Consider the following 24,895-nt stretch of genomic DNA (forward strand, 5'->3'; position numbering starts at 1 on the left):
TCAAATGGAAATTATTGCACAAATAAAATGGAAATATTTATTTGTAGTACAGTACCAGTATATATATTTTTTATAAGAACCCAAGACTGCAGAAATGAACATTATTCCACTATATATTGTTCAAACAGCTTCATCAAAAGCACACATTTTATTTAATAACCAACAGACATTACAAAAGCTAAAGAACTTCAAAAGTAGAAAACATTTTAAAATATACAATTTGTAAGTGCCATAGCATAAGAGCTTTGATGGACAATATGGCACATTGGGGATTTTTAAAATATGTGAAAGAGCTCTAAAATAACAATAAAAAAATCAAAGTAAATATTTATAAAAACTGTTGAAATTTTCTAAGCAGAAACATTGAGAAAACGAGTTCCCTGATTATTTACTAGTTAAAATCTATCCCCCCAACTAAAATGATACATTTAAAGGGACAATAATGCATACTAATATTTTGTTTTGTAAGACATTTTCATACCATTTTTGTTCATGAAAACGTGCCACTCAAATATTTAAAAGCACCGTGAACACTTGCAGTATGCAGTCGATTTATTATGCATAGTTGAAAAGCACTCTGGTGGAACTGACGGAAAGACTGCACACAGAACTGTGGGAAAATCACAGAGGTCTTGGCATGCGACTTCACTTTTTGGGGCTGTAGTGTGCAAGAGGCGAGCCCTGGACGTAAGTGAGAATGGCGTTCTGGAGGAAGCTGGCTCTCTGCGCCTCGTCCTCACGAATGCGCTGGATCTCTCCTTCTCTAATGCGCAGCCGCTCGAGCAGAGAGGAGATCTCACTCTCTTTGTCCAGAAGGGCCTCTCTGTGGGCGGTGCTGAGAACTGATCCAAAACACAAACACAGTGTCAATGAGCCTGCAACAGGCATCAGGTTACATAACACACACACATAAACAGAACAAAAACAAGTCTTGCAGTCAGCCTTCACTATGGAAAATGAGTTACATAAACAATCCAGGTATTGCAAGACACTTTTATAAACTATTTAGTGCTGGGCAACGATTAATCGCATCCAAAATAAAAGTTTGTGTTTGCATAATATATGTGTGTGTACTGTGTGATGGATTTTTTAATTAATCATAACTAACATTTATTTCTCTTGCAGGAATAACATCCATATGCTTCTGAATCCTAAATATTTCCAAACCCTTTGGTCAAAAAACCCTCAGTCAGTGTGTGTGTGTGTGTGTGTTAGTGAATCATGTCTGAATATAACAAAAGGGGAAATTAAACTAGACGGATGTCTAGGTTTATAAACTCGTGACTAGTAACAGAAGGGTTTGCATATGAAGAACCAATCAAATTGTAGGGAAATTATGTAATGTATCATGTCACTTTTTGCCATGCTCCTATTCTGTAAAAACTGTTGTGTTATTTTTGCTGGTGGGATTCTCTCCTCCGGTCGTGATTAAAGCATATTCAAAGGCATTGTCTGGTTAATGCTGCGCAGCAAGCTAGTTAGTGAAGCTTACTAGACACTATGATAGTGTTATAGGAAAAGGGACGAGACGTCATCCGGCTCAAGTTGTCGACTGTAGACAGAGAGATAGATTATAAAGATTATTAAAGGGTTAGTTCACCAAAAAATGAAAATTATGTCATTAATGACTCTCCCTCATGTCGTTCCAAGCCCGTAAGACCTTCGTTCATCTTCGGAACACAGTTTAAGATATTTTAGATTTAGTCCGAGAGCTTTCTGTTCCTCCATTGAAAATGTATGTACGGTATACTGTCCATGTCCAGAAAGCTAATACAGACATCATCAAAGTAGTCCAAGTGACTACAGTGGCTCAATCTTAAGTTTATAAAGCGACGAGAATACTTTTTGTGTGAAAAAAAAAAAAGAAAAAAAAAAAAGACTTTATTCCACTTTTCATTTCCTTCTCTCTGGGCCTCGAGTTAGTTCACGTAGTGTTTTAGTGCAGCGCATCTGTGTTGCACGTCACACGTATCACACACATGACTTGCGTCGGCCAATAGTGAGCCTACGTGTGACGTGCAACACACACGCGCTGCGCTAAAACACTACTTGAACTAACTCGAGGCCCAGAGAGAAGGAAATGAAAAGTGGAATAAAGTCATTATATATATATTTTTTTTTTCAATGGAGGGACAGAAAGCTCTCGGACTAAATCTAAAATATCTTAAACTGTGTTCCGAAGATTAACGGAGGTCTTACGGGCTTGGAACGACATGAGGAAGAGTCATTAATGACATAATTTTCATTTTTGGGTGAACTAACCCTTTAAGTGTCGACTGTAGACGCTTGGGTGTCGATTGGAGCCCCATGTTAATTTAAGTCAGGTGTGAAAGAAGGGAAAAATCGACCACAATTGTGTATAATTATTTTGTATATATAAATACACACATATGCATGTATACATTTAAGAAAAATTTGTTGTTTATATATAAAATATTTATATATAACATAAATGATGTCTAAATATATATATATATATATATATATATATATATATATATATATATATATATATATATATATATATATACATATACATACACACACATGCAAATATTTCTTAAATATATACATGCATGTGTGTGTATTTATATATACAAAATAATTATACACAGTATACACACACATATATTATGTAAACACAAACTTTTATTTTGGATGCGATTAATCGTTGCCCAGCACTAAGACTATTCTAAAGCTTAAAGAGGCGTACTCTACGTTTACCCTTCATCTCTCTCTCCAGGGCAGCGATCTTCTCTTTCAGGCCGCTCTGCGTCGTTCTCTCGGCCTGTAAGTGACCGATCTGCTCCTGAAGCTCCACACGCACCCGTGTCACTTCTGACACTTTCTCCTGCTCTTTACCTGCAAGGTCCTGTGTTCAGAGACAATCACATTGATTTATTTAAATCAGGGTTATCACTGTTAACTACAACGAAAAATTATAAAAACATTAATTTCTGGAAATAAACATTAAATTAAAATATAATATAATTTAAAAAAATTTAAAAAATTCAGCTTAAGTACTAAAATAACTGAAACTTAAAGATTTAGTTCACCCGAAAATGAAAATTCTGTAATCATTTACTCATGTCGTTTCAAACCCGTAAGACTTTCGTTCATCTTCAGAACACAAATGAAGATATTTTTGATGAAACGAGAGCTTTCTGACCCCCATAGACAGCAACGTTATAACCACTTTCAAGGCCCAGAAAGTTAGTAAAGACATCGTTAAAATAGTCCAAGTGACTACAGTGGTTCAACCTTAATGTTATGAAGCGACGAGAATACTTTTTGTGCACAAAAAACAAACAAAAATAATGAATTTATTCAACAATTTCTTCACTTCCGTGTCAGTCTCTGATGCTCCTGACAGTGTAAACAGTGCAGCACTTCCTGGTTCTACATCAGAACGCTGGCTCACTATTGGCCGGCTCCTGCGCCAGCATCACACGCATGTGTCGTGGTGCTCACGTGACCAGCGTCGGAGGCTGACATGGAAGAGAAGAAATTGTTGAATAAAGTTGTTATTTTAGTTTTTTGGCGCACAAAAAGTATTCTCGTCACTTCATTACATTAAGGTTGAAACACTGTAGTCACATGGACTATTTTAATTATGTCTTTACTACCTTTCTGGGCCTTAAACGTGGTTATAACATTGCTGTCTATGGAGAGTCAGAAAGTTCTTGGATTTCATAAAAAATATCTTCATGTGTGTTCTAAAGATGAACGAAGGTCTTACGGGTTGGAAACGACTTGAGGGAGAGTAATTACTGACAGAAGTTTCATTTTTGGGTGAACTGACCCTTTAAAGCTAGGGATTTTATTTTATATCTGGAACTCAACTTAATTATTAAAAATTTGAATTATAATTATAAAACTTTCATATTGATTTTAATCTATAATTAATTAGTATGATTATTAATTGAATCTATCATTACTCATAATAAAATAAAACGAATGTGCTCAGTGGGGGGCGCTGGAGTCGCTCAGCATCTCTCCACAGGACTCTGCTGTACCTGCTGTAGCTCCTCGATCCTGCGGCGGAGCGAGTCCATCTCGATGTTCTGCTGGCCCACTCGGGCGTGCAGCTCAGAGAGCGTTTGCTTCTGCTGGGTGCAGTGGTTCTGCGACTCGTCCCGAGACTGACGAACCGCTCGCAGCTTCTCCTCCAGGCTGGTCAGGTGCTGCTGCTGCAGAGCGATCAGAAGATCGTGTGGTTTTGAGGAACAACACTGCTAACGTGGTAACATTTCGAGAAGCGTTTGCATACCTCCTCCAGTCGCACTTGGGCTCGCACTTTCCCAAGCTCCTCCTCGGCTTGAGCTCTCTCGGTCACTAGAGACGCTTTCGCTCTGCTGAGATCCTACATGCAAAAGACAAAACTATGACTCAAGTGCAAATGCGATTCTTCATTCTGTGAATCTTCTTAATGTACCATTAAAAACAATGATATTCCAAAATTAATAATAAGGCAGACGTTTTGATTTTCAACTAAAAAACGGAAAGCACTGTGAAATTGACGCTCAGCGGCTCATTAGACGGCTGCAGTGAGAGTTCCCGGAGAAAACAAGTACAAAAGAGCATTTGTGGACACTCAACCTTAGTTTTCAATCCTCAAAAAAAAGTTTCCAAACCTTAATGCTCTTTTGTTTTTGCAAGGAACACAAAAGTGGAATTTAACAAGTGACAAGGACATAAAAAGCATTAAATAAACTATAAAAGTGTTGCATGTGACTGCAGTGTCATATTTCAACAGCACTCGCTCACTATGAACTGTCTCTGCATAGCAAATGCTGTTGAATGAGCACTTTTTATGGGTATATATGGGTTTGAAACAAGACGAGTACATAATGACACATCGTTAATGTTTGAAAGTAATAGTCCTGCAGAGATGATGTATTTTTGTATGCAAGGCATTTTAGCACTTACGGTTTAATTGTCCCGAAGACAAAGAGTTTTTTAATGGTTTTTGGTTAAATGGCTGAAATGCGATCTGTGGTGAACACAAGCTCAAGATATTGTCACCTTTTACACAACAACATAAAATACATCAGTTATACCTCACTAGTGATTTTTTTTTTTACTTGTCATTAGACATCATCACAGTGAACAGGTCAAATCATCTACTCACTAGACGCTTTCACAGCCTCATTGTGTTTATAAGCGCTTTATTGCAAACTATTATAACTCAAACTTTTAGGGAAATTGTTTTAAAGAGACTGAAAGAGAAGGGGGAAGCTTAATGGTGATGTTGAAATCGTGAGTGTGGTGTAGTTCGTTCGCCTTTTACTTCTGGAGAATGTATTCAGGCTTCATTTGTGAAGATTATCATGATGAACAAAACATGTAAGAATCATAAACTTTAGAGCTTATTTTCTGCAATAATCCAAAAGCCAATGGACAGCTCCTATTGGGGTTTTGTCGAAGGAACCAGGGTCATGTAAACCTATGGTTTGGCCTACAAAATACATCATCACTGCAGGGCTCTATATTTCAATAATCTTGAGGTTAGTTTTGGGAATAATCTTGTCTACTTCTTCTAATTGGATCCGCTGTCCCTCCAATTTGAGGATGCGTTCTTGAAGAGCTCTTTCACTTTCTTCCTGGTGCCTTGTCAGGTGATCCACCTGGAGAGAAAAAAGGGATAATATATGTTTAGCAGCAGCAGCAACTAAAAATGTAAGTAAAACCTATAATTAAAATCTCTGGGTTTCACATCTTCACCTCCTTCTGCCGCAAACTGTCCACGTCTTCAAGTGCCTGCTTGGATCTTCTCTTCTCCATGTCCAGCCGTTCTAATGGAACAAAGGAAACATTCCTAATTTAAAACCAGTCTGAAATACAACTATTGTGCCCGAGTTGGAAGTCATGTGACACCTTCGGTTTGGGCGAGTCGCAGCTTGAGTTCAGCAGTGGTGTTTGTGAGCTCCTGCTTCAGCTCAAAGATCTGATCCTGTTGTGTTTTACATCTGCGTTCGCTCTCCTCCAGCTGTGAGTTTTAAAGGTTCTGGTTAAATCACACACACACACACACTCAAGACGCTCCATCATATGAAATGCTTCGTCCCTGTACCTTGTTCCGAAGCTGGAGGTTCTTCTCTGACAGACTGGTCACCTCCTTCAGAAGCTTGCCTTCCCTCAGAGCGCTTTCCTACAAACCAAAAACCATTAGAAGTCAATTACCATGAATTAATACAAAGTTAAATGATCTAGTATTATATTGTTATCATCCACAAAACTCTGGAGTTGCTAAGATTTTTTATTTTTTGAAAAACGTCTCTTATGCTCAGCAAGGCTGCATTTATTTGTAATATTGTGAAATATTATTACAAGTTAAAATAACTGTTTTAATACCTGAATATATTTTAAAATGTAATTTATTCCTGTGATCAAAGCAGAATTTTCAGCATCATTACTCTAGTCTGCAGTGTCACATGATCCTTCAGAAATCATTCTAATATGATTTCAGAATTCCATACTTTTCCAGACTCAAATGTCCAAACCATTTTTAACATAAATGGCTCATAGAGCATTATATTTGGTATTATAGTACAGTTAGCTGTAAATATTTTTATTTTCCCAGGTTTTTTTTTTTTGGGGGGGGGAGGTAACATGCTTATATGATGAGAAGAAACCCAAAACACTTTATAACCTGAATACATCAGTTTGATACTGTAAATTAGGGGTGTAACGGTTCAAATTACTCACGGTTCGGTTTTTATCATGGTTTTAGGGTCACGTTTCGGTACGGTTCGGTATGTTCTATGTTCAGGGAATAAAGGACAACAGTCAAGTAAAAAGAGAACAAATAATCAAACTAAAAGCAACAAGTTCAAGAACGAGTTCTTTCGCGTCTTGCACTCGAATGTCTTTTGGCAAGGCTTAAAGGTCCACTATGTAAAAAAATCAAGAGGGCGCAGTTTCCAACAATAACGAAGGCGAAGCTTGATGACGCTATGAAGGAGGTGACGATGGGAGATGTCGTTTTTAATGCGTTTTCACCATCTAGCGATGTATCTAAAATGGAATTAATGAATCATGATCACGGATGAGGTAATTTATTCGTTTTTGTATTACCTGTAGCCTATGTCTGATCGTATTATTTTATGTCATCATAATTAATGAACTGCAAGGAACGTGAAATATTATGCTATATTATTACAGGCATGTGGTGTAATTCATATCTATTAAAATCATCTTTACTGTAACTATTATGTTACTTGTACAATATAAAAAGTCTTTTAAAATGTCAATGACGTCAGAATGCTGACGTCATTAGCAGAATGCTAGCGTGTTATGGGCAACAACAACTCAACCTGTAAGAAATCGAAAAGAAATAAGTACTCGTTCATTCAACTTTCGACCTATAACACATGTTGAACTTGCAAAACCTACAATAAAATCTGAGATTTCTCAACGGCAATCGGGTGAAAGAGACACATTTAGCCGTCTAGCCCCATAGACTCCCATTCAGTCTGCACTCGCCCGCGATCACCTCCAGTGGAATTCTAATGGAACTGCAACCAAGATCGATACAATGGGGCTAATAGGAAGTGCCAAGGCTCTCCGTAAACGGGCTCTGGTTTCGCCTCTTGGTACTTCTATACTCTTTGATCACATGGTCCACACCGAAAAAAAAGGATAGAGCGGACATTGCGTCACTGAGAGGCGACATTTCTTTTCCGGGACGGACAGTTATTTAAAATCGGAATTTCTCTGAAATAAAAAATCTTTGGAGACTTTTGAGATATTGTAAGTACACAACTGGAGGAAATATATCACACTGTGCAAGTTATTTTCGGAAATTTTATTACAAAATTGTTACATATTGGAGCTTTAAATGAGTTTAGTTTAAACACAGATGGCAAGGTGTGCTGTTCAGGTCTCACCTGGACTCGTGCGCTATCAACACTCGGGTAATGACTGCTCCTATTGAACAAAGTTTAGGGGAAGCCAGAATGAGTATCCATCGACAGAAACATACATTCTGTCTGTCTGTTTTATTTATGTTCAACAATTTTCAACTCGGTCAAGTGCGTGCCGAGCCTTGGGTGGAGAACGGTATGGTTCGATTTTTTCCTGAGAACCGCTAGACCCCTACTGTAAATATGGTTTGATGTTGCACGATCACCAAACAGCAAAGTACATGCTGAGTGAAGTTCAAAAGAGACTCACTTATGGCAAAAAGACAAACAGTTTTGCGTAATGAAAATGTGCGCCTTGAATTAATTCAGTTGTGTTCAACAATCACTAAATGATCACTAAACTTTTGCCATGAAAACACTCTACTTGTATGATACATTTATTTTTAGAAAACTGAATTGGGGCAATAGTCTGGAAAGTAGAAACATAATTTCTTTTTTTTCATACTTATCCAGGTCTGGAAATTATTCAAATCAAATTCCATACTTTTCCAAACATTTCTGATTATCAATGTTATGCTTAATATTTTTGTGGAATCAGTAATACATTTTTTTCATGATTATTTGAACAATGGAAAGTTGAAAAGAACAGAATTTATTTGAAATCGAAATTATATAGATGTAAATACATTTAAAATAGAATTACTGCCGCCCAAACTTTTTAACGGTAGTGTATATGTGTATAATAATATATGATAAAAATATATGTAATAAATGAACCACTTCCATTATAATAATAATAACCAATCTTCTTATATTAATCGATTCTATTTTTGTTTTGAATTAAAAAACATTAAAATTATTTTTTTTGTGCGTGTGATTTAATAACGCATTCATCAGAGGATTAAGGACTAAAGGAAATAATCAAAAGATGAACCTGTAACACGGTGTAAAAACAGTGCACTGGGTGTTTCTGAATACCTCCTGCTCTTTCTTGATCTCTCTGGACTGTCTGTCCCTGAGCTCGGTTTTCTCCATTTTAACTCGAGTCAGCAGCTCACCCAGGTCATGAGTCTTCTGCTCCGACAGAGCAAGAGCAGCCTCCGTCATCTGCAGTCTGAACAACAAAACAAACACACTTCACCTTCGTGAAACATCCCAAAGTACAAAAAACAACTTAAAGGGATGGTTCGGAGTAATTTCAACCTAGGGTCCTTTGCACCATGACCTCGAGCCAAAGCTTTTTGGCTCGAGGCCAAAAGCTTGCCTCAGAAGCCCCCCCAGAAGCTATTTTTCCCTTGGTTGAACATTATTAAAGTTAGAGCTTATTTAGAGAAATCAGCCGAATGGTTTAGTGCAGGCGCTAATGGATCCTATGATGTATCTCGTAAATTACTCCACTAATAATGCCCAGAATGGTACCAAACTTCTACAGTAGTACAAATAGGTTCTGTACTCATAAAATAAGGCATTGGAAAGTTTGTAAGTACATCAGGAGTTTATTTAAATAACACTTGCCTGACGGCTAATGCTACCGCTAACCCGGACGTCGAGGTCACTTCAGTGACTTGGGAAAAGCACGTAAAAGTCGTGCGATCACCCGGTGTTGCTGAAAAAGTTGCCAAAATGTTTTATTATTTTTCTGAAGTGTTAACAACTTAGTGTTAATAATAATTGTTGCAAACTGGTACTACCAACAAAATATTAGTGCATTCCTGGAACTGGGCGTCGTTACACTACATCATTATGATCGCTTTCTGCCGGGACTTTTACGTGCTTTTCCCAAACCACTGAAGTGACCTCGACGCCCGGGTTAGCGGTAGCATGAGCCGTCAGGCAAGTGTTATTTAAATAAACTCCTGATGTACTTACAAACTTTCCAATGCCTCGTTTTATGAGTACAGAACCTATTTGTACTACTGTAGAAGTTTGGTACCATTCTGGGCATTATTAGTGGAGTAATTTACGAGAAACATCATAGGATCCATTAGCGCCTGCACTAAGCCATTCAGCTGATTTCTCTAAATAAGCTCTAACTTTAATAATGTTCAACCAAGGGAAAAAAGGCTTCTGGGGGGATGTTTGGCTCGAGGTCATGGTGCAAAGGACCCTAGGTTGAAATTACTCCGAACCATCCCTTTAACGTAGAACATGTATGGATGCCTACTTGGCTGTGAGAGAATTCACGGATGATTTCTGCTCGCTCAGTGCTTCTTTTAACTGCCCTAGACGTATTGATGAATTTCTGCAAGAAATCCAAAACCACATGCTGTCATCATATCATTCGATCATTTAGTCACCCAAAAAGCAGGTTTGGTTCAACTTCGTAACACTCACCTGCTGCTTCTTCCCATCTCGTCTTTCTGTCTTTCAATGGTATCCATGAGACTAAGAAACTTCAGGCCACATGGAGAGAAGGGCTGTTAGTTGTCAATCCACCCACAGTTTAAGCGAATAATCCCAGCCACCCTCACCTGTCGGCCCTTCTCCTCCTTTAGGAGCTGGATCTCTTTGCTGAGCACTTGAGTCCTGCTCCGGCTGTCTCGAAGTGTGGACTGCCTGTCTGCATTGTGATTCATGGACTGTTCTGGGAATAAGAATAAGAAGTGTAAACAAATTGAAGCATCTTTACACAGCCTTGTTAATGTTGCTCTAAAGCGGCTCTCTGTCTGCTCAAAATTCTGTGTAAAGACACAAGATTTGTTCTTATAAAAAATCTTTGTATTAAAGCTGTAGTAAGTGATTTCTGAGAAATGCTGTTGCAAGCGGATTGGACAGCGCACCACAACACACACTTGTAGCCAATCAGCAGTAGGGGGCGTGTCCACTCATGATAGGGGAGGAGAGAGAGAGTGAGCAAGAGGGAGATTTTAAAAAAAGACTGTAGAAAGAGAGATGGCTGAGAGACATTACAAAAGAGAAAAGCTCATAAGAATATCACTGGAAAAAGAAGGGTTGTGATCAGGCAAAAGCTTTAGGACCCGTGTTAATATTAGAAAAGCTTTCTAGTGCTGGAGAGACCCAAGCGTGAAGGCCTGAAAACAGACGCAGAGATTGTGTTGTTGCTCCATGCGTGAGTACACAGGTTTTGCTGTGTTTCACAGAATCGAGATCTGCTGTTGTTGTAATGTTAGCTATAGTAACAGGAGAGTGTTGAGTGTCATTGCTTGTCTGGAGATCCTGGTGACTAACAACCAACTCTTTCTTGCTTATATATATTCTTGTGTACTGTATGTTCAGTTTTTGTTCTTGTTGTTCGTTCGTCATTTTTGCATTATTTTTCGCAAAGATTTCAAATATCAACAAGGTTTCTCAGAAATCGGTACTCAGTACTGCACCTTTACAGCAAGACACTACAGGTAAAACCATTGTTTCTCAGCCACTGGTCAGTTTTGAGGTTTTTGGCCTATTTTGCTTCCATAACATCTTCTTTCAGACTAGTAGAAAGAAAACATCCAAAGTAAACATTTAAGTGTTGTGTGTCTGTAAATTTCAATTACAATACATATCTGTCAAAAGCATTTTACAGTTTTATGCCAATCTATATTCTGAATGTTTTTGCAGAGACGTTTGTTCATTTATATAATACTTTATTCCTAAAATCATGCTGAAAATTCATTTTTTTTCTCTGGCTGTTGACAGTATTTTCTAATTTCTGCAATGATAAAAAAAAAAAAAAGAGATTTAAAATCCTTGAATATGTCAACAAAATGAAACAAGAATTTTGAACCCAGCTTTATCAGTGTAATCAGTGTTCAGATTTCTGTTCTGGAAATGTATGCAAAAATATTATTGCCTTAACATTTCAAAAACCATATAATACAAAACAATTGTCTTAAAGGGGTGGTATAATGCCATAAGTCTCTGATATCCCCAGAGTGTGTATGTGGAGCTAAAAATACCCCACAGATATTTTTATATAGCATGTTAAAATTGTCACTTTTTGAGGGTGAGCAAAAACACACCGTTTTGTGTCTGTTCCTTTAAATGCAAATGAGCTGCTGCTCCCGGCACAGAGGGCGGAGCTTCAAGAGTTTGTGTCTTTTTACCTCACACAGACATGCACTGAAAATTTCAAAAACTTTTAGCCTTTTATGTTCAAACCAGAGTCGGACAAAGATGGAGAGACTCAAGAAGAAGTGACAACATGTAGAAGCAACAGGACATTTCTGAATGGTTAGTTGATTAATTCATGTAGCTTATGTGCAGTTATCTTCTAGTCATTAAAGGAGTAGTTCACTTTTAAAAAAACTTTTGCTGATAATTTACTCACCCCCATGTCATCCAAGATGTCCATGTCTTTCTTTCTTCAGTCGAAAAGAAATTAAGGTTTTTGATGAAAACATTCCTGGATTTTCCCCCATATTATGGACTTCAATGGGACCCAAACGGTTCAAGGTCCAAATGACAGTTTCAGTGCAGCTTCAAAGGGCTTTAAACGATACCAGACGATGAATAAGGGTCTTATCTAGCGAAACGATCGGTCATTTAAAAAATAAATAAAAAAGTTTAAGTTTTATAAGCACAAATGCTCGCCTTGCTCTGTTCTGTGATGCGCGTTCGTGACGTCACGTAATACACAATTACGTTGAAAAGGTCACGCTTGAAAAAAATTTGTCCTGAATTTTTTTTTCTTTTAGGCTTTTTAATATTAAAGCACCCAGGATACGCACACGAAATGGGCATTTTAAACGATAAACTGACACAAATACATTTGAATATGTGTATATGGTCCTCCTTCTGCACATTTGTAAACACGTCAAGCGTGACCTTTTCAACGTAATTGTGTATTACGTGACGAACGTGCGCATCACAGAACAGAGCAAGGTGAGCATTTGTGCTTATAAAACTTTAACTTTTTTTTATTTATTTTGGAAATGACCGATCGTTTCGCTAGATAAGACCCTTATTCATCGTCTGGTATCGTTTAAAGCCCTTTGAAGCTGCACTGAAACTGTCATTTGGACCTTGAACCGTTTGGGTCCCATTGAAGTCCATAATATGGGGGAAAATCCATGAATGTTTTCATCAAAAACCTTAATTTCTTTTCGACTGAAGAAAGAAAGACATGGACATCTTGGATGACATGAGGGTGAGTAAATTATCAGCAAAAGTTTTTTTTTAAAGTGAACTACTCCTTTAATTAGCATATTCTGTTTTGATCATCTATCTATCGTGTTCCGGAGGCGGGTTTATGTAAATTCTAGGGTGATGTCACTAACCCAGGAGGAATGTTGTGTAGTCTCTACAAGCCATTTGTTGTAGTCCTTAAAAAGCAATTTCTTTAAAGCACTATTTTGTTTTGTAGTACAAAATTGTAGTACAAAATATGTGAAAACTCACACATTTTCTAAAGTTCTAAAGTGAAATCATAATCAACCACCCCTTTAATGTGATTAATCATCCAGGGAAAGTATGGTGAGATCTACCCTATCCACCTGTAGTGTCTTGCCTTAAATGTGTGTAACATCTGCGGTTGCGAATCAGCCTCACCGATGGCTCTGAGCGTGTCACTGGGAATGTTATTTCCAGCCATCTCCAGTTTGAGCAGTGTGCGGTTCTGCTGCATTGCCTCCAGCAGAGATCGGCCTCCCAGCAGCCCCATGTTGTTCCATCGGACATCTGCAAACACATCAGACTCGACTTATGATTTTGAACAATACTTTTATAGAGACTACACTCAAAAGGAACCATTTCTACACCAGTGGATCCCAAACTTTTGATTTCATTGTTTATTTGAAGGCCCTCCTCATTCACAATTTCTACATGATAAATACATTTTAGAGCTTGGCATAACTTGAAATATGTACATTATTTGTTATAAAAAATAACCAAATAATAAGAAATATCTTGATTTTTAGTTGTTTTAGCTTATTTTCACGGTTATTTGAAATACTTTTTAAGTCCCCCGGTTGAGAGCCACTGTTCAACACAATAATTATTGCAGAGCTGAGCATCAATAGAAAAATGAACATGCTTTTCAAGACTTTTTTTAAAATGTAATCATTTTACATTATAGTTTCCAGGTCAGAAATCATCCTTTTAAAATTCCCTGATATTTTCAGGCTTTTTTCATGTCTGCACAAATGACATCATGGACTTTAAATGGTTCGATCTATGATAATTAAGTTTTACTACAAAGGCTGTAATGAATTAATTACATACATGTATGATGTTATAAAGATTTCTATTTCAAATAAATGCTGCTCTTTTGATCTTTCTATTCATTAAAGAATCCTGAAAATGAATCAGAGTTTCCATAAAAATATAAAACTGTTTTCAACATTGATAATAATAAGAAATGTTAATTGAGCATCAAATCATCATATTAGAATGATTTCTGAAGGATCATGTGACACTGAAGATAGGATATATATTACAGTTTACAATATATTCAAATAGAAAATAGTTATTTTAAATTGTAATAATATTTCACAATATCACTGTTTTTATTGTATTTTTATCAAATAAATGTAGCCTTAAATGTGAGCAAAAGAGACTTCCTTTAAAAACATTTAAAAAATCTTACAGACCCAAAGGTAGTGTATTGAGCCATCAATAGGGCATATCAGTTACTGATTTTTATTTTATTTTAAAGTTAGACCTGTTAAAGCATATTAAATATATTTAAATGATTAGTCAGATTTATTAATAAAGATGTGCGTGTACAGACAATAAGCCAAAGACAGAGAAATATTACACACCACCATACAGACGCAATAGCACAATAAGGTTTAAAAAATAGTGACTGGCATCTTGCTAAACATTTAAGTGGGACAACAACAGCACAACAACACACAGTGCTTGCTGAGAGACAACAGTGAGTGTGTAATGTGTTGGTTTGGCTCACCCAGCTCTTGCAGAGTGCTGTTCCTCTTGAGGGCCACACACAGCTCCGCGGCCCCCTGGTGGTTCATCTGATTGTTGCGCAGGTCGAGCTGGGTGAGAGAGGTGTTGGAGGCCAGACCTTCACAAAATATGGAAAATCCTTCCTCCCACATTCCCAGAGCATTCCACTCCAGCACAAGTCTCCAAGCAAAACAGAAACAATCATTTGATATTTTACCATATTTCCAACAGAACTAAACCCTAAAAGATTTTTTGGAGATTAAATGATGGTGGCAAACAAAGTAAAACCCTTTTAGACTAATATTAACTGCTATGACGTGGTCATTTTTGTTACTGAATCAAAATGGTCCCCATTTGCACAAATTATTATTTTGTAAAATATATTATATATCTAAAAAATATAATAATAATAATAATATTATATACTGTATATATATATATATATATACTTTTCACTTGATGTCAAAAAAATGTCTTGTGGAAGGATCTTTCTTTTGATTTTAAATGTTAGATAATATACAAATGGGAGATCACATTAAGACACATACACGGTTTAGAAACTTTCAGTCTCTTTCTTAATGTGGAGGAAAATAGGAAAGACAATCGTTCAAACAAATCAAACCATTATAGGTTAGAAACGAGTATTAAAAATCCCTCACCTGCGCAGCGTCTTGTTCCTCACTAATAACTGGCCCAAAGCCTCAGCTCCTGTTCCTCTCATGTTGTTGCCCTGAAGAGAAAGTATGTTTTTAGGAAATGCATTACAGGCTAAGTATACATTTAAAGGGGTGGTATAATGCCCTTTTCACAAGATGTAAAATAAGTCTCTGATGTCCCCAGAGTGTGTGTGTGAAGTTTTAGCTCAAAATACCCCACAGATATTTTTATATAGCATGTTAAAATTGTAAATGTTTGAGGGTGAGCAAAAACACATCGTTTTGTGTCTGTTTCTTTTAAATGCAAATGAGCTGCTGCTTCCTGCACAGGGGGCGGAGCTTCAACAGCTTGAAATTTTCAAGAAATTTTAGCCTTTTATGTTCAAAACGGACTGAGTCGGACAAAGATGGAGAGACTCAAGAAGAAGTGACAACATGTAGCTAGAAGCAACAGGACGTTTCTGAATGGTTAGTTGATGAATTTACGTAGCATGTGTAGTTATCTTCTAGTCATTGATTAGCATATTCTGTCTTGATAATCTATAAATCGTGTTCCGGGGGCGGGGTTTATGTAAATTCTAGGGTTGGTGATGTCACTAACCCGGGAGGAATGTGGTGTAGTCTCTACCAGCCGTTTGTTGTAGTCCTTAAAAAGCAATTTCTTTAAAAGCAAATATCTCCCTTTGCTTTGAACTTTGAGCGTTGTAACTTTGCAGATGTTGCTTATGCTCAAACAGCAACATTACACACTAACTAAAGTTAGAAAAGTGAAATCATAATCAACCACCCCTTTAAAAGCAAGAGGCAGACCAGTAAAATATGTACATATATTAACGCATAATTTAAATTCACCTTCAGGTCCAAAACTTTCACTGTGGTGTTGGAGCAAAGGCCGTTGAGGAGCAGCTTGGCACCTGTAGATGAAGGGAAGAGTGTGAGTGGTTTTGAGTGATAACTCATTCAAAAAGCTGTTTTCTTTCATATACTATTTCTTTGCTTTCTAGATATGGAAATCATTGTTTAAAAAGGAGTAAGTTAAAATGCTCTATTGAATATTCCCTTTCATGCACTGTGTAATATAGCCGTTTGTGAAGGTGAAAGGTCTGCAAAGTTTCAAAGATCAAAGTGCATGAAAAATAAAGTTATTGTCTCCCAAAAGAATGAACCGATTCTGAACCGATTCTGAAACGAGTCCTTCAAGCCTTACTTCCTGTTACAAACCAACGTAGGTTTGCACACACACGTTCCGTTTCTGACACGCGATGTACATTTACATTTACATTTAGTCATTTAGCAGACGCTTTTATCCAAAGCGACTTACAAGTTAGGACTAGATAAAGCGAGTCGATGTAAGCGGTCGACCAATCACAACAGACTGGGCCATCTGACCAATCAGAGCAGAGCAAGCTCTCAGAAAGAAGGGGTTTAGAGAGACCGGATCCTTTATCAAACCGTTTCAGACACAGAGAAAAGAGCTGATTTTGTGTATTATGAGAAAATAAAGTGTTTTAATGACCTTTGATTCTTGTAAACCTATTGTAGGAGACTCCAAAACAAAATTAGGATTTCAAAACAAAATTTGCATAATTGCATAATAGTTGTTTACATAATATATGTATACACAAATATAATAATAATAATAATAATATATACATACAATATGCAACACAAACTTTTATGTTAGAGGCGATTAATCACAATTAATCGATTTGACAGCACTAATTAGAAACCTTTAAAATGGCATAATAGGGGCACTTTAAAAAGTAACAAGTCTAAAGCAATACAGCAGGATTTTTGTAATAACTTAATCGGCTCATGCAAACATCAGTGTAATAATTATGCCTTCATCTAATGCCTGCTACAGACGGTGTGATTTCAGCAATCCTATAAGATCATTACAAATAAATCACACTGTACGACACGGATCTAATTAACTTGGGTACATGTATGTAAACTGTACGATGATGACGAACTATTGAATCTTAGGCTACGACGCAAGTTAGTATAGAAGAATAAAACGTCATCAGCATGTGCTAGTGGTGAACAAATAAAGCAAGATCAATCACACTTTGGCAATTGTGATTTTATGTGCGCTGAAAAAAAAGGAGGAAGCGAAAGAGGAGAATATGGACGCGGTCGTGGAAAAGAGGCCAATTGGCATGACAATATTACAACTGGAGCTTGAGTAAGTAGTTTTAAAGTTTAGCGTCATGTCGCGTTGATCAATACGCCATTTCATGTTGCATTTTTATTGGCTACTGCAACACACTGAGATGATCGTGATGAAGTTCTGACACTGTCTGAATATTATCACAGGCTATCTTTGGTCATAAGACCGTGATAATGGCCGTCTTTGAAACTCTTCTCACTGTACGACCACCGTTTAGGAGCCAAGACCACAGAAACCGCCACGATTCGTCATCTTTCACCTGAGACAGCCAAAAATCAAACAATGTGTACCGGGCATAAAAGATCCATGCTACGTTTTCAGATTTTGAGTTAATATCACAAAACTGGCCAAGAACAAGTCCAGGTCATTACATTTTGCATTATCTTATAAAGCGCATTTATATATCATATATATTGTTAGATTTATAATTATTTGTATTCATTTATTTTGTATTGGGAATATTTCCATGGCACATTTTACCCATAAATTCTAATCTCCATAATATTTGTTAATAATGTACATTTTTTTGCACTGCCTGTAATTTATGCAGATCTTACTTAACAGTATTTTTTTTACAATTGCCATAAAATTAATCTAAATAAAAATAGTCTCAATGCAACAACAACAAAAAAAACCCGGTCCTACAAACTAACTTTTTTATGCTTTATGCAATATAAAATTTGGGATTTCAGGACTTTTCTGCGAGTTACCTTCCTCGCTGAGCATGCAGTCGCTGAGGATGATCTCAGTGAAGAGCGTGTCGTTCTGCAGTGCTCTTCCCAGCACGCCGCAGGTGTCCACGCTGAGGCTCTGCCCGCTCAGGTCCAGTCGACAGAGGCCCGTCACTGCCCTCGAGTCGTTCAGCTGAGCCAGCACTGATTCCTGAGTGTCTATTCCTCCCTCCTTACACAGCCTCAGGTACGACCTCCTGAAGTCCTCCATGACCTCCGTCACCTCTCACTGGGCTGTGTGTGGAGAAAAGAAAAAGGAGAGAATGTTATTGAAATGGCAAGCGCAATCAAAATTGGATTTTAAACTGTCTCTGCCTGGTTCATTAACCATATCCATTAACTCTATATGACTGTCCTCTTTATATGGCATTGAGTTTTTGGTCGCACTTTATATGTACAGTATGTACATCAATAATGTTAGGTACAATGTACTTCTTGTGTTCATGTTGTATTGCAAAACACTTTTGAGATACAGGTAAGGTTAGGGACAGGTTTGGTGGTATTGGTAGGTTTAAGGGTGGGTTAAGGGGTAAGGGAAGGTCAACATTGTTATTATAGATCTAATTACACGCAGGTAAGTTATATATATATATATATATATATATATATATATATATTAAATATAAGCGCAATGTAAAAACTTGTATGTACACAGTAAGTGCATTGTATCAAATAATTAATTTAAATCTTAGTACATAGCAGTTAAAGACACTTAATGTAAAGTGTGACCGAGTTTTTAACAAATTCAAGACGGTTAAAAAAGAGCAGTAACAGTTACTACAAAGTACTGGAATATTTACTTATCTCTTCTCCCAAAATACATGCTTATTAGACAAAAAAAAAAAAAAAAATTTATTTCCCATTTGTGATAAGAGGGTTAAAGAAATAAAATAAACATCTTCATGCAGAGATACGTTGTTTGCATTTACTTACAATCGAGTCTTGCATACGTGCGGTGCAAAAATAATTAACGCGCAACAATCGGTTTACATGAGTTGAAGAGTCATAAAATGACAACTAACCTTTCGTTCTGCCGATAAAATGCATTACTTTATTCAGGGTTGTGTCAGCAGATGTTATTCAGCCTCTTATCTTCACTATTGTTTCGTTTGACAGTTTAAAGTATCCAGGAAGAGAAACGACTTCCGGTTTGAAACTGCAGAATTGTGGGAAATGTAGTTTTAGACGAGTCAAATATTGCGTTAAATTTCAAGAAGCAAGGCAACTTAGCAAGATTTCTGTGTGTATCACAAAGGGAGAAAAGATAATCTATATAACAAGTGTCTATATTAAACGTTGTTTGACAAAGTAAAACGTTTGTTTGTTTGTTTTTCAGATGTAGTTGTAAGATCTTTGTTGTCAGTTAGGCTGACTGAAGATGTTCCTTCATTCATCATATTTTATTGTACGTTTTTCAATATTTTCAACAATGCAACAATTAGCATGTAGTTTAGTACATGAAAAAAGATAACCGTTTTTAACTGATATAGCTTAACCTCACCACATAGAGTAAATCAAAGTAAAACAACGCATTTATCTACTGTACAAAACAGAATGAGCTGCCGAAATGATATAAAAAATATTCATAATTTTTTCTTACATGTACAGTTGTGATTGTGATAAAGACACCCCAAGCTGTTTGCTGGCTAAATTAGTCCCCGTGTCAAAATATGGCTAATCGATATGATTAAGTTGACCAGTTTTCTGAATTCTGACAGCTTTATGATTTCTTATTAATATAATGTTTGTGGGTCAAGCTGATCTTAGATGGTTTAACACTTTAAAAAAAAGCACACTCATAAAAATAGTAAACTACTGAAAATAGCACAAATCAAAACAGTATTAAAATACTTCTTTATATACTTTGATGTATGTGTGTCTTGTATTAATCACTATCAGTGAAAAAGTGCCGCTCATTTGATAATTATGTATAAAGGGTAGGCTTAATAAGCAGAGGCTTCAGCCTACACCTTTTCGGTTATTATGTATAACTTTATTTATTTTTAATGATTGATTGTCTGTGAGGACCGGGAAAAATTAATTAAATAAAAAAACAAAAACAAAAAACAAAACAAATGTATGACTATTTTTAACAAATATTTGTAATATTTTCTAATTGTACTCCATATTTTTTTTATTTTTTTTTACAAACTGTAAATATATGTTACTGTATATACTTTACTGTAGGCTAATTACAACTTTTCAAATGTTATTTTAGGCCTATGTTTATGCTTTTAGTTTTATCCCTAATACTCTTATTATTTTACATTTTATACTAATTTTGAGCATATGTATGTGCTTTCTGAAAATGTAATTGTTGCAAGTGCAATTGTTTAGTTTTGTAAATTATTTTTATTTATTTATTCATTCCGGGATAAACTTTCACTTTCAGTCACGTGGTATATATAGTAAAGACGTGTGTTGTTTCAGAACGTTTAAAATTGTGTGCAAAACAATTCCGCACCCTGTTTAGGCCGTCTTATATATTTACATACAAAGAGTATTACTTTGATTTAACATGAATAGTTTGTATCTGACTACACTGAAAGCATAAGTACTTGTTTTCGTGGATAAAGTAGAAGAAGAGCGCGCGAACAAGTAGCATAATCGCTCTGGCAACCAGAGCTCAGCCAATCAAATTTGAGAACTGACTGGTAAGTAAATTTAGATTATCAAAATTATACGTTACATTTCTCTGACAAGAGACAAGGCTAAGTAAGGTTTTCGTCCATAGTATTGTGTATTTATCACACACAAATTAGTATAAATTGTATACCGAATGTTTACATTTTAACGGTTGTTTTTGAAACGTAAGTTAGCTGTAAGATCCTCGTTGGCGGTTATACACTGGCTGGAAGATGTTTATGATTTCAGTATTTTTTTATAATGCCTTACGTTAAGAAGTGTGGTAAGTTACTGTATGTGAAAACCGTTGTTTTTAATCGATATTGTTTACCGTAGAAGTAACCACAAAGAGTAAACTTTAGCAATAAATAGAGTATATTATAAAAGGCAAATGATAATAAATGTGTTCAATAAAGCAGCAAACAACTGTGCCCTCCTTAGTTCTGTTGTTGTATGACATTGTCTTAGTAACTAATGGATGATTAATCTAGAAACCTGAGCATCTGTCTTGGAGTCTGAAAGAAGGAGAGGCCGTAAAAACGCTGAACAAAGTATTGAAACTGTATTTCTAGAAGCTCTGTTTTACTTTATCTGCTTTAAACTGTGCATCTCTTGCTTTTATTAGGTATGGATACCTTGAAACGACACAAGGATCTATGGAAGGTCTATAAGGAGGAACTACCCAGCAGCACTCAACAGTAAATAGTCTTATTTTTTTCAGTGATCAGTCAGTGATATGGCATATTACTGCTAACACAGACATTCATGCCTGCTGTAATATTTTTTATTTGGTCTGCATGTTTTTTTCCCAAACACAAGGTGTTATATAGAATCCATTTAATTTGATAAATCAAATAAATCCTAAATTAGACATGCATGAAATATCGGCGTTCAAACCAGTGATTTAATGGTAACCAATAAATGTTCATTTTTAATGTTCTTGAACAGATAAAATTAGGTCGATATATTAAAGATGATAAATGATGTATTATTATTTCCTCCTTTTGAAGCACTTCAGATGCACACTGCTCGCCATGAGGGTTTTGATTGGTGCTTTCTGCATGACGTGACATGTTTGCATGCTTTAGATGCGTTTTAAAAGTTAAAATCTTAAACGTTTTAGATGAGATATCTTAAAAATTAAGATGAGATTTAAAAGAAATAGCCTATCTCTTTTTGTGAACAAATAGGCTAAGACATTTCCTTGCAGTGTCTTTGTTTTCTACAGGTAAGGTTTTAAAATAAAATCAGTTATCTATTGTATAGCCTACTTTTGATTTCATTTGTAGAGTTTGGGACGTGGCATTTATTGGTAATGAGCCTTTGTTTTTGAAATAAGACTCACAAAAATATTTATCAAGATTTAGATTTATTGGCCAATATATTACTTATCGGCTTCTAAAAATTCCAGGTATTATCGGTTATCGTATTGGTCAAAATCTCCATATCGGTGCATCTCTATAAATTTGTATTTGAATGGAAAGAATATATTGCCTATCTAGCTACTTGAACATAGTTTTACTCACTTTAGGTGTCTAAATATCTAAAAACACAGAAGAGTATTGGTTGGACGATCATATTTGTATAATGCAGGGAAACAAAGCTTGCATATAATTGTATTTTCATTGTAATTATCATAATATTTTGACCTAAGCCAAGCCATATATAAAAATGTGCATATTACAGGATATATGCTTTGTTAAAGAACTGGCATGTTAAGTGCTGCCATGTGTGATTTTAAATCGGCTTAGCTGTGATTAAAGGGTGGTGTTTCAATCAGTAACTTTTCCAGCTCATTTAGGTTTGTTGTCGGATACTCATGGCAACATGCTTTCATGATAAATTACAGAAGCCATTTCATTTTGATTTCACTGCACAGTGGAATGGATGACACCCTGTTGTTAAGCCATATTGCAAATTATTTTTTTTAAAAAGTGAAGGAAAAAAAAAAATTTATATACTGTTTGTTTGGAGCTTTTAACATCAGCGTGAAAATGAATGGGAAACGCTTTTCCATTTGAGAAGTTTCTAAACATAGAAGTTTTAATTAATTTTCCAATACAAATTAAGGGTTACACTTTATTTTAAGGCGTCATTGTTACAGTGTAATTATATATTTAAGCAAGTAATATTAAGTAACTACATGTACTTACTATAGGGTTAGGGTATGATTAGGATTTGGTTGAGGGTTAGCTGCATGTAATTATGCGTAATTTACTGTTAATACTATAGTAAGTACATAACATATGTAACAAGGACACTGTAAAATAAAGTTTTACCAAATTAAGTGATTATTTGATTAGTTTCATTTTAATATTTTATAAAATTGCATTTCTCCCCTCCTGCCCACACAACCCTATCAGAACAGATATGCAACCTTTTTTTGGGCTATGAGAGTCTGGTTTATTAACTACACACACACACACACACAAAAAAAAAAATGCAACAGGTTTTTCTAGAAAATGAATGTGCATCAGGTGTGTTTAGCTTTTTTATGTGTTTAATTAGCCTAATTTATGAGGCCACTTCATCATTTTTTATATTGTTATGTTACAATGCTATTACATTCCAGGGCTCCAGACTGCAACCAATTGGTCGCATTTTGCGACCATTTTTTCTGCCGGTGCGACCAAATATTTATTTAGGTTGCGCTGGCGCGACCACAACGTTGCAGAGCAGCAAATGCAAACAAAATGAATGCGGAACGAAAATTCGCTACTCATTTATGCTTCACGGACTGTTTATTAGTTCGGACCAACAACAGACAGCGCAGCGCCCCAAACATACTGTCTATAGCCCCAAACATACACCCCAAACTTGCCAGTCGCGGACCGATCTCGATCTCGCAACACTGTTACTAGGAGATCCAGACTCTGGAGATCCAGTGAAGAAATCCATTGAATTCGCCTCAGAATTAATAACATCATCGCTGCGAGATCCAGTGAGAAACATTACGATTCGGTGCAGAGTTCTCTGTTATAAACCATAGATATCAGATCAAACAGCGCTGACGTGGAAACCAGGAGAAACATTTATACAAGGCTTTCAGTCCACAAATCAGCAACATTCACCATGGATTTAGGCTAATGTAGTAACTCTAACCATAACTATGGTATTGTGACAGAAATAGTCAAACGCTTACAAGTACTACACATCTTTTTTCAGCACTTCAAATCTATAATATTATATATAAATGTTGTTTTTAATTTGATGACCAACACATTTTTTGTTCATCCTTCAAAGATTGTCTAAAAATTTTAAGATGTAGGAAATCTCTTTTTCTTTTTTTTTTTCTTCTTTTTTTTTAAACACTTATTTAAAAATAGAAAATTAACAAAAAATACCATTGTAAACAGTAGGATGCTTATTGGCTATTTTGACTCCCTAATATCAATTTTTTCACTCGTTTTGCTTTATAATTAATATTAAGACATTATGAATGATAATAATTAAAGTTAATTTCATCTACACCCTAAATTAAGCGTAATGCTTTATTGTCAGCCCCAGTGCTACCAGATACTCTCTGCAGAACAGTTGCTCTGGTGCCACTGCCCTCAGATGTTAGTCTGGAGCCCAGTGAACTTAAAATAAAACTGCACATTGTAATATCTGTACTTTAAGCCTATTTATTATTAAATAATTTGTCAGTATTACAGTTATTTTGTGGGAAATTTAAATAATTGCTTCGCAAGCTGATTTAAGGTGTGCCCCTAAATTTTCTGGTTGCGCTCCTAGTAAAAAAAGTTAGTCTGGAGCCCTGCATTCTGTGCAGACAATTAGCTTATTTTATTGTAAATAAAAAAGCCTGAAAATGTGCTCCTAAACACCTACTACAACATTTTGTTGTATTCTGCCACGTTTCTCACTGACACGCACTTGTAAACTCTGGGCTTAAGGAAAATTCAGACCTTCCCACTCGTATTTACCACTTTGTGGTGACATTCATGTGGGTATAAGACGCATTGAGAAAGTACCTGCAATTACTGTTTGCTCCACAGGGCG

The 24,895-nt window shown here is 36.1% G+C and overlaps 1 protein-coding gene across 2 annotated transcripts; it reads right to left on the minus strand.

Moving 5' to 3' along the window:
• Positions 1–116: 116 nt before the first annotated feature.
• On the minus strand, positions 117–19,426 carry lrrc45 (leucine rich repeat containing 45). Of its 2 annotated transcripts, XM_084136013.1 has the most exons (18): positions 19,291–19,426; positions 18,248–18,502; positions 16,220–16,281; positions 15,371–15,441; positions 14,713–14,891; positions 13,356–13,484; positions 10,337–10,449; positions 10,200–10,258; positions 10,030–10,107; positions 8,844–8,979; positions 6,074–6,151; positions 5,878–5,989; positions 5,725–5,795; positions 5,535–5,627; positions 4,271–4,363; positions 4,017–4,190; positions 2,725–2,872; positions 117–842 (listed from the first exon to the last, which is right to left on the minus strand). In XM_084136013.1, exons 2-18 carry the CDS (start codon positions 18,477–18,479, stop codon positions 646–648), a joined length of 2,025 nt encoding a protein of 674 aa, XP_083992139.1. In that variant the 5' UTR covers positions 18,480–18,502; positions 19,291–19,426; the 3' UTR covers positions 117–645. The 2 variants fall into 2 exon arrangements, with proteins under 2 accessions (XP_083992139.1, XP_083992140.1); XM_084136014.1 differs by lacking the exons at positions 117–842; positions 2,725–2,872 and adding an exon at positions 3,344–3,488 and having other exon boundaries at positions 19,291–19,415.
• Positions 19,427–24,895: the final 5,469 nt, after the last annotated feature.

This window comes from Abramis brama, assembly GCF_963993115.1.
Source record: "Abramis brama genome assembly, chromosome: 14".
Classification (NCBI taxonomy): Eukaryota; Metazoa; Chordata; class Actinopteri; order Cypriniformes; family Leuciscidae; genus Abramis; species Abramis brama.

Excerpts from the sequence above, each read along its gene's own strand:
- lrrc45 (XM_084136013.1), bottom strand. The coding sequence starts at position 18,479 with ATGGAGGACTTCAGGAGGTCGTACCTGAGGCTGTGTAAGGAGGGAGGA. Across the intron at positions 14,892-15,370 it reads AGGAACAAGACGCTGCGCAG|ACTTGTGCTGGAGTGGAATG; the intron begins GTGAGGGATTTT and ends TTTTGCTTGGAG. Across the intron at positions 2,873-4,016 it reads GGATCGAGGAGCTACAGCAG|GACCTTGCAGGTAAAGAGCA; the intron begins GTACAGCAGAGT and ends CTCTGAACACAG.